The 21,942-nt window shown below is 40.5% G+C and overlaps 1 protein-coding gene across 1 annotated transcript in view; it reads right to left on the minus strand.

Moving 5' to 3' along the window:
• TTC3 (tetratricopeptide repeat domain 3) overlaps positions 1–21,942 on the minus strand; it is a 123,784-nt gene that overhangs the window by 87,004 nt on the left and 14,838 nt on the right. Inside the window, exons 10-15 of the mRNA XM_015417716.1 lie at positions 17,954–18,008; positions 16,124–16,286; positions 15,983–16,028; positions 13,032–13,137; positions 6,907–6,958; positions 1,901–1,958 (exon numbers count right to left, since the gene is read on the minus strand). Of these exons, the coding sequence (XP_015273202.1) occupies positions 1,901–1,958; positions 6,907–6,958; positions 13,032–13,137; positions 15,983–16,028; positions 16,124–16,286; positions 17,954–18,008 (480 nt within the window). The remainder of the gene's footprint in view (positions 1–1,900; positions 1,959–6,906; positions 6,959–13,031; positions 13,138–15,982; positions 16,029–16,123; positions 16,287–17,953; positions 18,009–21,942) is intronic.

The following is a 21,942-nucleotide window of genomic DNA, read 5'->3' on the forward strand; positions in this document are numbered from 1 at the left end:
TCATGATGAAGGAGAATGCTAACATTTGAGACTATTCTGGGGTTTTTCCTGCAAGTTTCTCGTGCTTGGATTTGGATCACAAGCTTTCTCAATACCAAAGCCATTATTTTCCTTTGATCTATTTATCTGCGCAGTATGTATAAACAGAGTGTTGTTGTTTTTAGAATTACATTAACATTAGTAGTATTATCACCTTGCCTAATCCCAGTAAAGGTCTGCTGCAATTTTCCTAATTTTTGTTCAATATGCTGCTGTTCCTCCACTGGAAGATGACTGAAGGTATTTAGCGGGTTTTGTTCCTTAAGAGCTGTTTCCCCCCACTTTCTTCTCTATTTCTATCTCAATCTCCCGAAGGGGTTATTTTATTCATCTGCTGCATGAAGGAGTGGTTTAAATTTTTATTACAACCTGTCTTCTGGGATTTCTAGATAGAGTAATGGGCACTCTACTATCTTTTCTGCCCTCTGCTTGTAAGGGTGGTTGTTCTTATTAGATTGTTAAAAGCTCTTTTCAAGTGAATTCCAAAATTCCTAAAACACCATATAATGTAAAACATCATAGAGAGGATTTTAGGTAGGAAAAAAGTTCAGGATATACTGTTCTCCAAAAATAGGGCCCTGATTTTTTTTTTACATATTTCTAATCTATGTAGGGGACAGGCACGCCCAACAAATAAGAGAGCTGACACAAACCACTTCTTTTCCCCCTACCAATTTGTCCATCTGCCCTGATAGGGAAATATCGTGGTCACCACCTGAAATCTCTTTAATTGTAATGTATCCTTTCCTTCGGAAGCCAACATAGAGAGGGTGATACCCAGCAAGAGTTTCCTCTTTGCAGGATGTTTTCCATTAACTGCCTTGGAATTGATTCCTTATGGAAGAATTCAATAAATAATCAGTTATAAACTCCAATTGTTCATATTTTAGTTGTAAAGTATCAGCTATAAAGATAGTCTGAGTGGCTAATAAATCAAGTTCATCTGTTTTAATTTTTATTTGCTTAACAGAGAAGGTCCATCTTCTGGGTCCTGATTTAAACTAAGTCCCGCATTCACATCAGAATCATTCTCTAAAACCTCAAACTGATTTTTAGTGGCATGGAGGGCAGTTTATTTATTTAAAAGTTTTCCAATCTACTTTGCTTAACTTTTATAAAAGGTTCATCATCAATCTGTCCTGCCAGTTTTTCAATCATTTTAACAAATGAAAAGGAAGAGAACACCGTCTTCTAACCTAGGTAATCAACCAAACTTGACACCTTCGGGGGGAGAGGGGAATGAGGAAATAGCCAGACAAGCCAACGTCAGCCACCCCTCTAGCTAAAAAACAAAAAACCTTCAAACTACAAAGAATAATAAAATAGTAAATATAATTAATAGGAATCTTATAAAATAAAATATTAACTAATAACAGCCTAAAAGGACTGAACTAACCTAAACTTAGCTCAACTGAAAAGAATTAAAATAAAAACCACACGCAGCTGCAGGCTCCACCCAACATCCATTGCCTGGGAATAACGAGGGAGAAGACATAAAAAAGCTTGTCAGAGTTTAAACCAATAAATCTTCTAGGCCTTCTGAAAGTTTAAAATCGTCAGAAAACAAAAAAAGAGAGATCAAATAAATTAAACTAAAGAACTGCTAGAAACATCTCACCACTTCCTACATGATTAAACCTAACAGGGACTGAGACAAGGGACCAGCTGTATGCCGAAAATAATCACCCATAAAGGCAGTCCAAATAAAATGGGGGGACGGTGACGAAAGGAGCACCTCGAATAGATTTACAACAATCATGAAAAAAAGATAACAGAAGCAAACAGAAACCGAAAATTAGAGAATAAAACTTCTTGAAGAAGAGCATAACCTAAAAACGTCAGCCAGACTAGCCAAGCTTACCATATCTTTTCAGAATCACTCATTCTGCTCCTTGGTTTTCCTGTATTTTCATTGGGTCCTGTCATCAGAAAAACATAATTGTGAACCTGGTTATTTGGCTAAAAATAAATAATAACCAAGCAGTTAGCCAAATCACTTTCACATCTAAGCATTTCAAGAAACACAGTAAGAAATTATACACAAAGATTCATTTTAAAAGCCTGAAAAAACAAGGATTGAACAAATTTAGTACACCAAGTCACACAAACAATTAGCAATGTTGCACTGGCACCAGAAAATTTTTCTCTAGTACTGTACAAAGCTGCCTCACAAAAGTTTGAAGTTGAACTATGTAGTATCTTTCCACTGCTGCCAAGAGAAGTCATATTTCTCCATTCTGCTGTTTCAGTGTGAGCATACTTCCCCTGCCAACGATACCTGAAATCAGTTATTCATTTCAAAACAAGAACTATTTCAAATGATCTCTCCAGCAAAAATTAACATCCAGCCTTATGTCTTATGATTTTAACCCCTTTTTCTGATGAAGTAGCACTATAAAAGTACCCAGATTTTAACTGTCCTTAAGACATACAAAAATTGGTCAAAATTATCTCTGCTGCAACCCAAGATGAAACAAAAAGAATCTTATAGTCAAATAACTAACAAATATAATGAGAAAACAATTAAGAATGTTGAACAGAAAAATAAAATCTCTTCTAATTCTAAGACACACACTATATCATTAAGAAAGCTTCTTACCTGTGACTGCTTTTACACTGACCATCACCTTAAATTTTCTAGGAAGCTTTGTATTTATTTGGTATCACATTCCTCTCACGTCAGAGGACCCTTTAGAAATCTTTAATATTGGAATTTGTTCCTACATCACCAGTAGCTAGCTACTAGAAGTAGATTCTCTTGGCTTTTACAGATTATTCAGCATAAGTGCAACATTGCATACGATGTTTACCATAAAATAATAATGAGCCACAAATATATATAACTCCAAAAATCCTCTCTACCTCATCAGTATGCTTGACAGTGTACAATGTTTTAAGCCTAAAACACTCAAAACAGAAAACTGTCTAGGTCAGGGGTGTCAAATATAAGGTATGGGGGCCAGAACCGGCCCGTCCAGGACTCTTTATGCAGCCCACGAGCAACTAGTGCCAGAGAGGGAACAGGAGACTGTTTGGGGAGGAGAGTGGGTAGAGCTATTCCAACTGTGGCTTCAGGATGGTGGAACACCCTCATCTGCAGCATTCAAGCATTGTGGGAACATCTGCCCAGTGCTGCACCACTGGCTCTCCAATCCGTCCATGTGGGTTTTCCTTTGCACCCCCCTCCCAGCCCATGGGCCCTTGCAGTGAGGATTTACCAACTTAGAGCTTACAAGCTGCTGTCTTTTATACAGTTTCTATCTCTGGTACCTGGCATTACGTTTTATGGCACACATGGCCCAGCCCGACAAAATGACATTTATGTCAGATCTGGCTCTCATAACAAATTAGTTTGACACCTATAATCTAGATTCTGAAAACTTCTTAGTAACATCACTGACCTCCTAAATTACAGGCATGTACAATTCCTATATACATTTAAAGTGCTGCACATATAAACACACAGAAATGTAAAAACTTGCTGATTCAGAAAAAAACCCTATATTATAACCTAGCATCCTGTTTCCAAAAATGCCCCAAATGCCTTAAGTTAATAAAAACATCAACTACTACTATTATTATGAATTGTCATGGTCAGATATTTAACTGATAGATGGTATTCTGAAATTCAGGATCAATCCATGTTCTTGGGAATTACAGGATTCTTGCTGGTCCAAGAAACACTGTCTGCTGGAGCTGAGCTGGTGTTACTTGCTCAATGCCCAGCATGTTCTGGTGTTACTTGAGACTTCCAGGCACTTTCTTCTCCCAAAGGCACTCTAACTCTATTCATAGGTCTTGGTATTTCATGATCTTCTCCTGTTCTTTCTTTTCTATTCTGCTGTCTCCTGGGATTGCAAAGTTCCTATTTCTCAATATCAGGGGTGTTACGCTCCAGGTGTTTATCTGTTTGCAATCAGAAGTCCCAAAAAAATTTTGTTTCATCATTCTCCATGATCTTGTCTGGTTTGTGATCCCATGAATTTATGGCTGATGGTAAGCCATACTTCTTGCAAAGATTCCATGGCAACATGGCTGCAACTCTATCATGATGTCCTTTATAGTTTGAACAGTTTTACTGTAGGCCCTGTCCATGTGGTTGACTATTTCATTCTTTGTCTTGCAAAGTCAACATTTGGTGTTATCACTGGTCTTCTGAATCTTGGCGTTCATACTATTCATTCCTGCTCTTGTGCAGCTAGAATGACTCCTTTCTTCAAGTGCCAATTTTGGAGCCACTTCCAGGGCTTTTTTTACTATCAATTTTGTTTTCTGTGTGTTTCAAATATTGCCTATGCAAGTGCTTTTCCTTCCGTTGTCAAAGTGGGTTTTGATGGCAAACTTTTTGTAATCTTGTTTTCTGTAACCTTAAATAAATCTGCCTTGCACACTTCAACTAGAAACTTCTCTATGCTTTTCTTTGTGTAGTCATTCAGTGCTCATTTTTCTTCTTCAACTGCTTGCTCAACTTTCAAGAGATTTCTTCCACCTAATTTTCTTGGTAAGGAAAGATGACCAACATCACTTCTAGGGTGTAGTGAGTATACTGTCATTATCTTGCTAGTTTTGCCATCTATTGCTTGTAATTCTGCTTTCTTCCAATCAATAATGACAGCGGTGTATCTTAGAATTGGGACTAGTAAAGGTAAAGGTTCCCTTGCTCGAAAGCCAGTCGAATCAGACTCTAGGGTTGCGGTGCTCATCTCCGTTTCAAAGACGAAGAGCCAGCGCTGTCCGAAGACATTTCCGTGGCCATGTGGCCGGCATGACTAAACACCAAGGCGCACAGAACGCTGTTACCTTCCCAATGAAGTGGTACCTATTTATCTACTTGCAATTTCTTGCTTTCGAACTGCTAGGTTGGCAGGAGCTGGAACCAGAGACGGGAGCTCACTCCGTCATGCGGCACACTCTGATCTCAAACTGCTGAACTACCGACCTTCCACAGCCCGCAGTTCAGGATCTTAACCACTTGAGCCACCGCAGCTCCTAGAACTGGGACTACCCATGTGTTAATTGCCTTTACCATGTTGCCTCCATGTAATTTTGTTTGCAACAGCTTTTTAACTCTTTGGTAATACTCCTTGGTTGTATTTTTCTTAACAAGAGTATGTTTGATGTCAGCTTCTAAAATTCCAAGATATTTGTAGTTTTCTTAAGTTAAGCTCAGTGTTTTGATGTTGTTTGGCATGTTGATTTCTTCTTCTTCAACTATCTTTCACTTGTTCAATGCTAATACTGCACCCTTCTCGAGGCCAAATATCTTTGCTGAATATTTGAACTGTATTTAGTAAAGAATCAATCTCTGATAATTTTCCAAACATTTTCAAGTCATCCATATACAGTAAGTGTGAAATCCTTGGGCCTGTCTTTGAAAGCTGATATCCTAGGCCTGTGATGTTAAGAATGATGGTGATTGGTATTAGGGCATTGACAAAGAGCAACGGTGATAGTGAGTCTCCTTGGAAAACTCCTTGATTGATATTAACTGTTCCAATTTCTTCTCTATTCACTATCAACCTGGTGTTCTATTTACTCATGGTAGTTCTGATAAATGTTACCATAGTTTTGTTGGTACCTATCATTTCTAGTGTTTTCAAGATCCATGTATGAGGGAGTGAATCAAATGCCTTATTTTAATCAATCCAAGGAACATTCAGGTTGGTTTTCTGCCTTTTTCAATTTTGTAAGACCATTTAATCAATCACTAACTGATCCTTAGCACCTCAGGATTTTTGGACAATTCCTTTTTGTTCATGTGGTAAAACCGAATTGAGCTGTAGATAGTCTTGAATGGAATTGGCTACAATTCCTGTAAGTAGTTTAAAAGCTGTTGGGAGGCAGGTAATGGGGCAGAAGTCACTTGGCACTGCTTCTTTCTTTTTGTTCTTCAGAATGAGAAATATCATGCCAGTTGTTATCCAATCTTCTACTGCTTTGGAACAGAGCACATCATTAAGTTGTTGCACCAATCGTGGTTGAAGACTTATATTTTTAAGCCAATAGCCATGGACTTCATCTCCTCCAGACACTGTCCGGTTGTTCACTTTCTTCAATTCTTTTGCAGGCTTTCCAGGGTTATCATAAGATCTTCCATTTGCGTTCCATTCAGTTTGCTTTCTACATCAGTGATCCAGGCAGCTTTTTATTATACCCTTTTTAGTCTTCCCAGAGTTCCAGAAGGTTGTCGTCTTTTCTTTGTCTGGTTTTACTTCTACTTCTCATTTCCCTCTAGTGATTATTATTATTATACAGACTGTTAAGATATTAGCATTAAAACAGAACACTGCTTTAAGCTGATGTTGGAGTACGAAAAGCTTCTCTAACACTCATGCTACACAAAGCATCAGTTACTCAAAGAAAAGCATTTTCCCCCTATCATGTCTGAAAGCGGTATTAAAAAATAAATGGATTGGGCTGATACAGTTAAATAGTCACTTGGCCCCTCCCCTTCACCTTAGCCACTGGCCATTCTGCAGTTTTGCAGGGGGACAATGAGTGAGCAAGGCCCTTTCTAGAGGCTGACCTGCCCCCATTGCTATCTTGCCTTTGATCAGCAGATTACTCTGCAGAAGGGAGAGAGAGACAACAAGATCCATTTCACTGGTCTGCTTTACCCAGTTTGTATTTGGTAATTCTTTGATGGTCACCTTAGCATTTTCTTTGGAAAAAGAAATATGGGATATAAATATAAAATTAGTAAAAAGAACCACAAACTCTTCTATTTGAGTGCATTACAGTTTCTTTAAAAAATAGCACTATATGTCAACATTCAAAATCTGTCAATTACACTCAAAATTCCAATCTAATGATTTGGGATGCCCGTCCGTATTAAAATACATGACTCTATTATCCTTATTAACTTACCTAAATCTGAAAAACAGTCTTTGTGTTCTTTTTTTGGTGCATCAACAGCCACCTGTTAACAGATAAAACGTAAATTAAGCACCAGGCCAAAACACTTATTTTTAACCCAGGCTTTTATTTAAGGAGTTCATCTTTTTAAATTATTTTACAGTCTACTTATAGATGGAGAACAGTTTACTAGACATTTCAAGCTAATACTTCCTGCTGTTTTTAATGCTGGGTTTTACGTTGACCAATTTTATATTGTGTTGCGTTTTAACGTGTATAACTTTATAAGTTACTGCACGTAAGAATTCTCAATTGGAAAAACAGATCAAGTTGCAGTTTAAGGATTAAAAAAAATGTATTCCCAGCACTGGGTTTTATCCTGCCACCACGCAGAGTCTAGAACTTCATCTCTCACCACCTCAATTTGACTCAGTTCTTCCAACTCCCTTCCTGAAAATAGGTTTTAAGTAGCTTCCAAGCATCCTTTAGAGATCTGACACTCTTGTGTTTCCATTTCAGTGTCCTTTTAAATATTCCCCATATTTTTGTAAGGCTTCCTCTTTTGAAATCAAATGCTACAATTTTGGACTTTAGGGGCAAATTTCCAATAGCATGCACATTGAACTTCACAGCATTGTGGTCATTGTTCCCAACTGGTGTATCTCTACATTTCTCACCATCTCTTGAGCCCCACTCAGAACCAAGTCCAAGATCACTACCCTCTGGTTGGCTCTGTGATCAACTGTTCCAGTGCCCAATCATTCATGATGTCTAGGAATCTCATTTCTACAGCATGACTCAAGCATGTGTTTACCCAGTCAATGTGAGGGTGCTTGAAGTCTCCCACTATCACAACACTTAGTCACCTGCCTTATTTCCTTTTCCATCTCAACATCAGCCTCAAGGGCTTGATCAGATGGGCAATAGTACCCCCACTTTTAGGTAACCCTTAAGAGTCCAGTTATTTCCACCCATATTGATTCTGTTGGGGAGTTAATCCCCCTGATGTTTTCTAACTTATTTGATTCTATGTCCTCTTTGATGTACAATGCAACACCTCCATGAATCTCTCCTTTTCCTGACTATAGTGTTTACACCCAGGGATGACTATATCCCATAGATGTTTCCCATTCTACCATGTTTCTAAGACACCTACTATTTCTAAATTGTCATTGAGCACCAACCATTCCAGCTCCATCATCTTGGTTCGGAGACTTTTAGCATTGGCATATAGAGACACCTATAATGTTTCTCTGTCTCTAGCAACCCTCACCTGCCCTCAGTCCCTTTGTTGCCACATAAGGCCCTCCCCCACCATCATACCCTCACTCCCAAGTTCTAGTATACTCTTATCAATATTAGCATGAGTGTTTATGCAATCATCCCTGTGGACTGGCCTGTCCTGAACCAAAGGGTCACCAGCTCCTGTGGGTTTTCCCCCTGGGATTAGTTTAAAAGCTGTTCTGCCACCTTTTTGATAGTAAGAGTCAGCAGCTTGGTTCCTTTTGGTTCAAATGAAGCCCGTCTCTTTTGTACAGGTTCGGCTTGTTCCAAAAAGTTTGACAGTGCCTAAGAAACTGAAGTCCTTCCTCCCGACATCACTTTAACATCCATACACGGAGATCCCTATCTGTGACTGTCTAGCTGGCCCTGTATGTTGAACTGGTAGCACTTCTAAAATGCTACCTTTGAATGCTACCTTTGAGGTCCTGGGCTTTAACTTTCTGCCTAATAACCTAATTTTTTCCTCCAGGACCACACAACTACATTTCCCAGTGTCACTGGTGCCAATGCACACTATGACTGCTGACCCCTCCCCAGAATTATCAACGTATCTAGACAGTGCATAATGGCAAAAACCTTTGCACCAGGCAGGCAAGTCACCGTTCAGTCAAAATGCCTGTCACTGACCCTATTCTCTATATTCCTAACAATTATTACGCACTACCAAAAAACCACCTCCCCCTAACCCCAGAGGAATATCCTTGATATGAGAGGATACTGGTCTGTTACCCAAAAAAGGAGCCCCTTCTAAGAGATCACATCCCTCCTCCTCAGACTGACGCCCTCTAACCTCAAGACACTCACTCTCCACAACAGCACAAAAGCTGTCAGCATGGGAATGGAACTGTTCTGGTAAGTCCCTAGAGGTTTTGCTCCAAACATTTCCCTCTGCATCTTCAGGTTAGCAACGCTAGCCTCAAGGGAATAAACCTGCTCCCTGATAGCCAAGAGCTCCATGCATCATGCACATATGCACAATTTCTACCCAGTGGGTAGACAATCATACCTGTGGCACTCCCTGCAAAACATTTTTTGTCCCTGCTCCTCTGCTGGCTTTCTACCATCATACCTTCATTCCCTGCTGCCTTCAAGGCTTTCTAGCATTACTGTCTTTTCCACTGAGTCTGTTCTTCTCAAAATGTGACCAAAGTACAATGACCTCAGTTTAGTCATTTTAGCTTTGAAACTTACTATAAGTTAAGGTGATTTTGGCATCCTGGGACTTGAAGCTTTAGAGAAAAAGAAACTGAGGAAAAAGAAACTATTCACTGGACTCAAACACTGTTCTGTTGCTTCAGACCACCATGGCTACCCACCTGAATGAAACTAAGGCTGGCACTGATGTGGTTTCCTAGCTTGTTAAAACTCCTGAGTGGTGGAGTGCAGTTGGGCACAAGTGTGAATAGTATTGCTATTCTGTATTGTTCTGTATTGCTATCTGAATTACCATTGTTTGCTCCCCATCTTTCTTAGTTACTGCACTGACTTCTTCAGCAGTGTAAAGCCTCTGTCTTCTGGTTTTAGTTGCAGCATTTGAACAGAATCAAGACATGCTTTTACAGAACTTGGGGAGAGGTTGCTACATATAAAATACAAAAGAAGTCTGCAAATGCTTGGCAAATGGGCTTTGAGACAGTTTTAATTTGCATATGGTTCCCACAGACTGACTTTTCTCTGGATCTGTTTTGTTCACTAGAACTCTGGCCAACAACCTGCTGCTTGTTTCCATATTCACAATAATGTTGCATGTGTAGATCAGTGTGCTCTACCACTTTGAAAAGCTCCAGCTTCTATCAAGTAGAGATAAGGTGTTTCTGACTGGAATCCGCTTTTTTAAGTTGAGCTGAATGATTTTCCATTGGCTGTGCTAAATGTGAAGTCCATCTTATGATGTAAAATGCTTTACTGAGAAACCAGTGCTGTACTACTGAAGGCTGAAATTCATTCCAATTACCTGATAATTAAGTGCAACCACTAAGGTTATCTCTAAAGTAATATCCACTTTGTTCAGCCATTTTTTTTTAAGGTATGGTTTTGGAGATGATGACTATTATGCTTCCAGGAATTAGTGAGGGTTGGTCAGTTAGCAAACAACAATCAACCATGTCATGGACAGACCAAGAAAGTGGAAGAATATCTGCTTCAACTATATCATATCAATGTATCTCAATTCTCAACAACCTGTTGGATAATTAAATCTTAAGATAATTAAATCCAGAGATTGGAGCCATGAAAAGACATCAAGCCTGAAGAATTCCCCAAGTTTGTAGGGGGAAGGGATTAAAAATTGGGGGTTAATTCCCCCCAAATAATAGTAGCAACATATGTAGCTTTAAGAAATGCCTTCAGTGACTGTTGCTAGGAAACCACATCAGTGCCAGCCTTAGTTTCATTCAGGTAGGTGGCCATGGTGGTCTGAAGCAACAGAACAATATTTGAGTCCAGTGGCACCTTTAGAACCAATAAAGTTTAATTCTGGGTATAAACTTTCATGTGCATGCAACCAGGGCCAGACTACCCATAGAGGAATTTAGGGATTTGCCTAGGCTGTGAACTCATGGAGAGGCGCCCGCTGGCCTGCCACCCCGCCCTGCCAAAAGCCCTGCTCTGTTGTAAGGGGCCGTCTTGGCGCCCCTGGGCTTGGCCTGCTCCGGCGGGACAGGGACTGCTCTGACTCTCAGGACTCCCCCTGCTGCTGCGCTGAGAGGAGGAGGAGGAAGAGGAGAGGTCAGCATGCGCGCCAAGCCCCTTTGCCCGCACAGAGGCCACCCCAGCTGGATTTGGGTGCGGGGGGGGCAGGGAAAGCCAACCAGCCAGCAAGCAAGTAGGGGGAGCCCCGGGTGGGCACAGGCAGCCACATGCTGGCGCAGCCTGTCCCCGTTTTGGTTTTTAATACAAGGCAGAATACCATCCAGTTTCAAAGACCCCAACAGAGAAGCTCATTCTTTAGGAATCAGTTGCCACTCAAAGGGTTAAAAACACCCCGGGTGGGGAGAGGTGTCGTTTCCAAAAAGAAGCGCTCTCCTGCTCCTCTCCCTCCCTCGCCAAAGCCCTGTTCTTGCCTGTCGCTGCTGGCTCCTCAGCAGAAGGCATTTCCTGGCTCTCCCCTCCCCTCCTTCCCAATGGAATTATCCGCTGTTGCCCCGGCGGCTGGAGTTGGAACTGTTAAACTTAGGTGCTAGCGCGCTTCAGCTCGCCCGGCCACACAAGTCAGAGCTGACTGAGCTGACGGAGTCTCAGACCACCGGGGCAGGGGTGAGTACCAATAGGGACTGAGGGCAAAGCAGGACGGAGGGGGAGACACAGATACGGCTCTATTTTCTTTTGAATGCTTGTAATAAAACACTCTCTCAGAGCTGGTTTCCAGTCCATCCATCCCTCCTTTTCCTGCTGGTCATTTGAATTAAGTTTCCTGTTGTGCTTTGCCATGACTTGCCATGACTGTGTGTGGCTCCTTGGGGGAAGAGCAAAGGCTGCCTTCTTTTTTTATTTGGGCTGGTTCTTAGAGCCCAGTGTGTGTGGCTTCCTGATTTGCATTCCAAGAGGGCAAAGTGGGACTGTCAAGTGCACCAGCGGGATGTTGTAATTCCCTGTAACTAATGCCATACAAAAGCCTGCTTCCCCCCTTTCCTAGTTTGCCTTAGTAGCTCTTAAGACAGTCTTCAAAGGATTTCAATGACAGTGAGCTAAAAGCAGCAGGTTATAGTAAATATAAAGTGCATGGGCCTGCAAGTCATACTTCATTAGTAGAAGAGCCAAATGTGGTTTACAAGCCATAGTATGACCCCCATGCTAGAGTAATGATAGTAGAGTAGAAAGGAAGTAACTCTTTTAATCACAGAAGTAAGATCGTACAAGTACAGGAATCTCATTATATACACTTCTCTCCAAAAAGTCTTTGACAGTGTGTGTTCTGTAGGAAATGTCATTAATCCCCATTGTCTTAATACTGTAATCCATGATTATATGATCCAATAATGATATGAGGAATTATACTGACATAGACCAACACCAGGATGTTGCCTGTATTTCATATCTTTTCAGCCTCACAGATCTTTGCATGCAAATATTGATGAAATGTCTTTTAGATTTTGAAGTAAAAATGCAAAAGTGTGAATGTTCTTTGTGGCATAACTCAGATTTCTAAAGACTCAGTTGCTGATAACTCTGTTGGAAAAAGACATTGGTCAGGGTGGTGGAACTGCAACGCAGCAATTCAGTGGGCATCAGGAATTGCCCCTGGCTACCACTGATTCTTCATTCTTTTAGGGGAAGTTTCAGGGGCTCCCGACCGCCACTGGGCCTCTTGGAGGGAGGTCTGGTGCAAGGGACTTGATTCGGGGGGCCCACTTGCAGCAACAAGTGGGTGGCAGCCCTGGATCATCCCAGAAGCACGGAACGAAGAAGAGCAGGTTTGGCAGCCATAACCTGCACACGCTCCTAAGAGAGATATTGAGCCTCATCCATAACATCTGATGAAGACACGCATCGTAAGTACCTATAATAGCACATTGAAGAATCTGATTTCTCCAAATAAGCCCCCTTAAATCTTCAAAATGACACAGAAAGGAGAGGTGGAATCCCCCCCTTTTCTGAGTGAAGTGGCAGAGACGAGATAAGAGTCACGAAAAGAATCTTGAGATAGACATTTTCTGGGGCAAAGAGGGACTTTAGTTTGAGCTTCTACAAGAGAACTATATATTTTCTTCTTTAAAAAGAAAGATATACAGAGTGAAATCACCATCTTGTGACAATTCTTTGCCATGCCATGCTTTACTGCTAAGAACAGAATAGAAGCACACTCCATTTAGTCTTTACCATAAAGCTGCGAAACTTTTTAAAAAATCACTTACTTTCATATGTTTCTTCTGATTGAGGTGATTGTGATTGTCAAAGTGCATTTTCTTTTCGTCAGATTTTTTTGATTGCTGGGTACTGACTGAAGCAGATTCTGAAGAACTAAGCAAATTTAAGTAGCAGTATAAGCTAAACTTTTAAACTCAAGAAAAGCATGTATCCCTAAAACATTACTCAAAATAATAACTGTTTGAAGCAACTTGAAGGATCTGAATTTCATTCATGTAATTTCTCTTTGCTAATAAAATTACTAACACCCTAGCTCAAGATCTGAAGAGACATTTTCTATAACATTTAGATTATGGCTAATCCCTGTCAACAAATAAATTATATACAGTATAAAATTTTATAAGAAGTCAAAGTATTCTTCAAATATGGGAAGAACGCAACAAGAAAGCATCTGATCTCTTAGTTGACTCAGACAAAACTAAGAAATCCAGACAGACAGTAAAGGACTATTGTGGTGCTGAAACCATTAGCATGACTAATGAGCCACAAGATTTTTTTTGTCTTTCTTCTTGCAGATCATCACACTTCCTGTCACATTATGAGTGAATGTGTTTTAAAGCAGGGCTACAACAACTGGTTTAAGAATTTCCTCTAAGCAAACAGGCTACCTCCTCACTCTCTCTTCTGGCCTTAAATTTTATTGAAACTGAAAAAGGTTCCTGGTTGTTTACAAGCAGGAAAATATAGTCCTGTTCTAACTGCAGGTTACAGAATGTTGTTCAGAGCTTAACTGTATAAGATGCCCTCAAAATTGTTCTCCCCAAAGTTTATGAAGAATGGGATGAATAATTCTGCATACTGGGCAGTTTCTTCTCCACAACAAATAGTGGAGGTAGGTAACACACACAACTGATCCTTGCTTCTTTCCTAGAAGCAGAAGAGCTACAGCTTTGAGGAAGCTTTCAGAATTCCTTTCCCCCCTTCTACCCCAAGAGACAAAAGCACAAGGAGAAGCCATCAGGTGCAAATACTAGCAATCCACCCCTTTGTCCAGCACAGCAGGCCATTAATACACTACTTTCACCTCCTATGATACTGGACCTGCATTAAACAAGGGATTGTAGGGAATGAAAAGGATTCTCTTTTTTTCTGTAAGCAGAGAAAATACTCAAATTTAGAAGCCCAACAGAGCCATACTCTGAAAGACAGTTCAAAAACTTTTATTTCCATTAAAGCTGTGCTTTCTCTTTATTTCTACAAAAAAAAAAAAAAAAAAGGACAGGCCCCCACTGCAGCACTCTAACACAGGAACAGCATCAGTAAGGATGTCGGCATGCATGTGAGAGAAACGTATTCAGTGTGGTGTACAATGAAGTCCAGTACTAATAGTTGTTCCCCCTCACAGCTTCCTCCCTCTTGGGGGAAGAAAAGGTAACTCCCCAAAGAACTGTACACAGGCCCCGGTCAGACTGGCCAGATATCGCAGGGGGGAGGCGTAGCTAATTGCCCCAGCGCAGTTTGATCCGCGATTACGCGATCAGATGCGCCGGCGGCACACCACGGGTCCTTCCCTGGCGCCAGCGGGTAAACGAGGGACCGGAGGGGAATGCGTCTGGAGGCAGCCCGTGGCAAACGTTTACTAGTACCTTGGAGGTACTAGTTTTTTAACTCGCATTGTCGGTGGTAAGCCACGGGTGCGCTCCACTTCCCAGATGTTGGGGTGTGATCACGCCCGGATAATCCGCCCACCATCCGTGCCTCTCTCGCGGCAACTTTGCAGTGTGACCGGGGCCACAGATAGTTAATACCCTCCTGAAATTTTACCTGCAGGGTTGATTTAGAAACTGTTGAAATTAGAAGTCAGAAATACGACCTGCATACATATATTACCCTTGTCCTTTTGAACTACTGGTTAAGGAACAAAGGACAATCAAATAATCTTGTTGATTTTCATAGGCAGTTTTCCTTGAAAATGTTGTGGGCAACATGCCATTACCACAAAATAATTTCACAGTTAAATTGGGTTTTACTGCTAACATGTCTATATACATCTAAAAACTTATTATCAGTAAGATCTTTTAATATTTCCTGAGCTTGAAAAAGGCAACAATTCCAAATTTAAAAAACAGACCCCGTATTACTATCAGAACCAAATATACACATAGATCTCCAACTGATACTGCACAACCCTAAATGTGTGAGCTTGATCTTATTTTATAATTAACTAACACATATATAATTGAGAAACACATTATATAACTAGAAATCAAGACTCTTGAACATTTAACTAAAAAAGAGTTGTCAAATGACTATCTCAAATGTACAAAACCCAGTCACAAGTCTACTTAGATTTCACTAACAGATACAAAGATATACATCAATATCCATAAAATCAAAGTACTTAGAAGTCCAAAGATATGCAGCTGCAGAGGCTCACATTCATTCCTTGTTATCCTTCCCTTTTGCCACCCACTATTCCTTCCCCACAACCTAAGTACAAAGCTGATGATGCATTTCTTAGCTTCAGGTTTCTCTCTCTCTCTCTCTCTCTCTGGCTCTTTCACTCCCCTTCCCTCCCCAGAGGAGGAAGGGGAGGAGCCCTCAGCCAATTGAGGGGAGGCTTCACTTTTTTTCCCTCCTCTGCGAAGCAGGAAATAGGAGAGACTGGACAAAGAGGTGCGATGCAGGGAACAGGAAGCAGAAATGTGCAGAAAGCCAGTTTCTCATGGGCTGGATTGGAGCCCCGCCGGGCCGGATTCGGCCCGCAGGCCGTATGTTTGACACCTCCAGCTTAGAGGGAAGACTGCCCCTAAGTACTCTAATCACTCTAAGCACATCCAAAACATGCTAACTAATAGCAAGATATATTTTAATACTTCGCCCTGTTGTACCATAATTTTAGTGACAAAATACTGCGAAGTAGAATATTATTTTAAGTAGTGAAACATTTAGATTTTTATTTACATTGATTTATAAAGCAAATTGAAACTAAACTTACTTTTTCTGAAACATTTTCTTCGTCCTGTGTTTATATTGCTTAATACCTGGAAAATTAAAACACAAATCTCAATTCACTGAATAAGCACTGTAATACAAAGTATTGTACTATATAAAGAGACATTCTAAGAGGAAAGATTACCTCTAATTTCCTCCATTTGCTTTTTCAATTTCTCATGTTGCTGAATAAGATCCTTAATTCCTTCAGGACTATCACTGCACAGTTCTTGACCTCTCTCATTGGCTTCCAGTGCTTTTTTGTGTTCTCCCAAAAGTGATAGTGCATCACAGAATCGGTAGTGTCCCTACAAGTGATGGACAAAGTGCTTATTAACAGCCTCAAGCCAGAAAACTTGCTAACATTTCAAAATTTGATGTACAAATTTATTTACCCCGTTTGATACTCCGTGTTCTGGAAATTTGGTTCGGGGATTGGGCTGCCCACCCTGGATGGTGCCACTTGTGCCAGCCCAGAAGGTGAGGAGCCTGGGGGTGGTCCTGGATGGCTCACTTTTTATGGAGACCCAGAGGTCACTGCAGTTGCCAGGTCTGCCTTTTTCCTTCTCCAGCAGATCAGGCAACTGGCCCCCTAACTCTCCCCCCAGGACTTGGCCACAGTGACCCATGCAATGGTCACTTCCAGGCTTGATTACTGTAACTCGCTTTACATGGGTTTGCCCCGAGACCGATCCGGAAACTCCAAGTAGTCCAGAATGTGTGGGCATGCATTCGTCCAGTACTGTGCTATGGGTCCATTTCAAGGTGTTGGTACTACCCTTCAAAGCCTTACATGGCCTGGGACTGACATATCTGAAGTACCACCTCTTCCCATATGTGCCCCGAAGAGCCTTGTGCTCACAGGACCAACATTTACTGGTTACCCCTGGCCCAAAGGATGTCTGCTTAGCCTTGACCAGGACCAGGGCCTTTTCTGCCCTGGCCCCGGCCTGGTGGAATCAGCTCCCACAGGAGATCAGGGCCCTGCAGGACCTTTTGTCGTTCTGCAGGGCTTGCAAAACAGAGCTGTTCCACCAGGCCTTTGGTTGAGGTGGTGGGCATCCATCTTAGTTGGCCTCCCTGCTCTAGTTCCCAACCCACTGAAATGGCCCATTCTGATTCCACCTTGTGGCCCCAACAGATTCATACTGTTGCTCCAAATTTTATTGTTTACTGTTCTAATTTTTTAAATGTGATTATTGTAATGAATCTTTGACTCGATTTGTTGTGATCTGCCCTGAGCCAGCTTTGGGGAGGGCAGAATAAAATCCCTAAATAAATAAATAAATATAGGAATGTAATTTTCAAGATCATTACTTTCAAGGTCCTCATTGTAATTTTCAAGGTCCTTATTCATGACTCTTAGAGAGTTTAACCATTTTGCATACTAAACTTTTCTTTTTAAACTGTTTGGGTATACGTTGGGAAAATACCAGTTAATCCACAGGTCCTCATTCATGACTCTTAGAGAGTTTAACCATTTTGCATACTTCTCTTTTCTTTTTAAACTGTGTGGGCATACGTTAGGAAAATACCAGTTAATCCACAGCTATCTCAAACATGTTTCACTTGGCACTTAGTATGTATTCAAATTCAAATCTAGTATGTATTCAAATTCTAGGCAGTCATAGCAGACTATGCTCTAAACCATAAATTTTGTAACAACTTTTAAAGAACAGGACATCTTTCCTTCTTCCTCCACTGCCACACAGAAGAATTCACCCGGTGTGACCACAACTATGGCAATGCTTTATCACTAGCAATATTAGCTCAATAATGGAAGTTTACAAGCTTTCTGTTTAGAAAACGGTTAACTTTTTGTGAAGTTTACAGTGCTATGCTGAGTAGAGTTACTCCCTTCTAAACCCACTGACTTCAATGGACTTAGAAGGGGGCAGCCCTGGCCAGGACTGCACTGTTCATGTTTTCAGACTTGCCACAATGAAAGTGGAATTACAAAGTAAATGCAACTAACCTTTGGCCAGCTGGGCTTCAAAATAATGGATCTTTTCCCATCACCCAGGGCTTTTCTAAAAACAGAAACAGTCATCAATTATTCTTTATAAAAGGTTTTATTCCAATCCAAGCAACTAAGCAAATTCTATTTTTAAATAAGGCAGATTTTTATTTATTATACATTCCCATTCTTGTGAGCAAACAAAGGGATGTCTTCACATATCGGACATGGACAGTGCCTACTCTAGATGGAAAGCTGGAGTAGCAAGATCCCTTGCCTCCCAGATGCAGCAAGGCAGAGCTAAAACCCCGCCAAAAAATGGGGACTAGTTCAACAACAACAAAAGACGACTTACTTGGAAGGTTCTCTGCAGGGCAGTACCTACCTCCCCCACATTTCTATGGGTTGGATCATGCATTCCATTGAACTAAACAGAGTGTCTACCCCGCCAGAATAAGGCTATTAGCTAAATCAGTGTCTACTGCATACTGCCTCAGCGAAAACCCTATGACAGATTAGGGTAGAAAAGAGGACAATTTGCCCAGAAAATAGTACCTTTTTTGTTGCTAAACTTTCCCTCCCCACTTTAGCTGAACACATGGCAATCTTCAGAGCTGGGATAAAGCATAGCAGCAGCATCCCTCAGAGTAGGCCTACACCTCAAAGTGTTGACTCTTTCTAAGTAATCTCCAAAATTCTTCCTCTGCAGATGGTGATCTTGTAATTTTTTGAATGTGTACATGATACTAGTGTTGATGACCAGATTTCTTCCACAGAGGAACAGTCCCACAACTGAGAGAGCAATGTCTATAATGAAGCTTCCTGCCATGAGAGTGTCCTTTGGTCACTGCAAAGTAACATTAAACTGTTTCTTGCAGAGATGACTATTAAAAAGAAAAAGAAAGCCTCATCTTGTTTTGTTCATGAGCCCTATCAGGATAGAATTACATGTACTCCAACTTATGTCACTTTCTTTTGCCACAAAGTGGCAAGTGGCTCAGGCATAAGATCAGTAGAACCAATCCCTGGATACTGTTAAAACATTGAATTTTAGCATAAGTGAGGGGGTCAGAAGGTAGTACTTCTTCCTTAAGCAAGACATCTAACTCCTTATTGGGATACAAGGCTCCCATGACAGAAGCCGCCAATCTATTGGCCAGGTTGGTTTGGCTAACTTAACCTTTCCAGTTCCATTTTTCTTCCTAAGGCCCAACACCATGGCCCATTCACTCCTTTTAAGAAGTCTTAAAAATGTCAGCATGTATGTTCAATTCCCCACATCTGAACCCTGTCTATACAGAATGCGCGCTCTGTCGGCCTCAAATGGTTCAGCACAAATTTCTCTTTTTACAGACTGAGGACTTGTCAGATTGTTTCTTCAGGTTGCCAGGAGAACTGGTGACCTTAGCCAATATTGACTAAGCTCTGTGTAAAATGGAAGGATGCCGTGCTCTGCCCCCCCCCCCGAAGAGTCTATGGCGGACCTTATTTTCAAATGTCTTGAAGCAAAACAACTTTTGGAGTAATATTTTATTACCCTGCTTAATATTCTTTCTTTAATGCATAGTAATAAGTTACTTGCCTGGGGGGCATCCCATCCTGACTCCAATGGGGGTTGCATCATAGCCCCATAAGGTTCATAAATGAGGTTTGTGCTAGTCTGCTAAATTTTTGACACTGTCTCTCTTCTCTCTCCCTGTCCTTATTTCACAAAATGATTTTTTGAATTCCCTCCCATTTTAAACTGGTTCATGGACTGAATGCCTCGAAGTTAGGGGAAATCCTGGCAACTGTATATTTTGGCTGAGATCATATGTCCGTACATGTATCAAATATAATGCCTAGACACCTCCTTAGAATTCAGAGTTCCCCCAAATCCTTTTTTAAAGTAAATACTTCTGGAAGCCAAGATAGTTACTTACAAAAAGATCTAGTGTATGTCCTAATTCTTCCTTCCAACTAAATCTTTAAAATGATCACTTTTCCATGACAGTTCTTCCTTCATGTTGTAGGAAAATACAAATACACTCATATAGCCTTAGCTTCACTCTTGCCCTTCTTCCCTTTACTGTGGCAAGCATGTACAACATACACTATATAAAACTCTATGCAGTAGTAAAATAAATAATCTCAAATGCATATAATACCTTTTTTTTATTTACTAAATTTATTGACCACCTTTCAATTACAGCTGGCCTCCAAGGCAGTACATAGTGCAATTTTTAAAAATAAATGACAAATCCCTGTCTATAAGAAAAGCTATTCTCTACTCAGCTATGCCAACTTATAACACAGATCCTCACTACAGAGCCTTAATATAAACTGAAGGTCTGCTGCAACAGGCCTTCAGGTAACATGGTGAGGATTCTCAACACTTGGGGAAGAACACACCAGATAGCCCTTTAAATACTAGGGCCTAAGCCTTTTACAGCTTTAAAGATCAAAACTAGCACTTTGCATTGGAACCAGAAACAAAAAGGGAAACAGCACAAATGATCTAATAGTGGCTTAATATGATCACAGTGGTGCATCCCAATAAGAACTTCATGTGGTACCAACTGAAGTTTCCAAACTGACTGCAAGGCAGCATCACAAAGAATATGTAACACTACTATCTGAAGAGGAACTACAAGATGAAACAAGAGGAAGTCAGAAAGAAAGCGAGAGAAAACAAAAGGGAAAGATATAAGAAGGGGGGCTACTCTTCAGTGATGACAAGATTGAGGCAAAAGAGAGAAAGGGAATTTGAAAGTAAACGGAATGGACACGAAGAAGATAAGAATAGTTACAATAAATGTTAATGGTCTGAACATACCTCAAAAAAGGAGGAAAATATTCTGTCAGGCCAAAAAACTTAAAACAGATATTCTATGTCTGCAAGAGACACATATCAAAAAAGAAGATGAAAAATTAATACAATGTAAAAAGCTGGGGATATGTTTTGTCGCATCAGATAACTGTAAGAAACGGGGGTGGCCACATATGTAAAATCATATTTATCTCCTGAGCTGGTATTTAAATCAACAGACGGTAGAGTCTTGATTATTAAAGTACAACGACAGAAGAGAACAACTCTGATTGTAAACATCTATGCACCTAATCAGGGACAAGAAAATTTTTATCAAGACCTCCGAAACATAATAACAAAATTATCAGCGGAAGAGGTGGTAGTGATTGGGGACTTTAATGCGGTATTAAGTTTAAAGAAAGATAGGAAAACTCAAAGAAGAGAAACAACCAAATCATGTGAACTCCCACAAGCGTTTTTATTAATGGCAAATGAGCTGAATTTGATAGATTTGTGGCGAGTTAAAAATGGTAATAAGAAAGACTTTACTTTTTTCTCCCCACGCCATAAATCCTGGTCAAGGATCGATATGGTATGGGCGTCGAGCCTTCTGTTGGCAGAGGTGTCACAAGTAGAGATACTACCAGCCACTTTCGCCGACCATAATCCAATGGTACTAGAAATTTGCGACACGCCAAAACCTATAAGATGGATGATGAAAGTATGGCTATTGAACAACCAAACCTTTTTGAATGAATGTAAAGAAGAATTTGAAGCCTTCTTTAAACAAAATTTAATACCGGAAACAAATATTGATATTGTGTGGGATGCTTTTAAGGCCTTCGCAAGAGGAAGACTGATAAGGCAACAAATTTGGTTGAAAAAGCAAAAACAAGAGAAATATAATCAACTTCTTAAACAAATTAAAAAGGTAGAAGAATCGGTTAAGACTTAAAACACTGAAATTACAATACCAAATGAATGACCTACTAACACAGGAGACAGCAGAGAAAATAAGATACACAAGACAATATTTCTTTGAGAAAGGAAACAAGCCATCACGGTGGTTATCGTATAGGTTGAGAAAGAATAAAGAAGATAAACTGATAAGAATGTTAAAGAATGAACATGGAGATGAATGTTTCGTAATAAAAGATATTCAGAAAATAATAGAGGACTTTTACAAAAAGTTATATGAACAAAAGGAACAAAATACTCA

Source organism: Gekko japonicus, unplaced genomic scaffold (genome assembly GCF_001447785.1).
Source record: "Gekko japonicus isolate JY-2015 unplaced genomic scaffold, Gekko_japonicus_V1.1 scaffold242, whole genome shotgun sequence".
NCBI lineage: Eukaryota > Metazoa > Chordata > Lepidosauria > Squamata > Gekkonidae > Gekko > Gekko japonicus.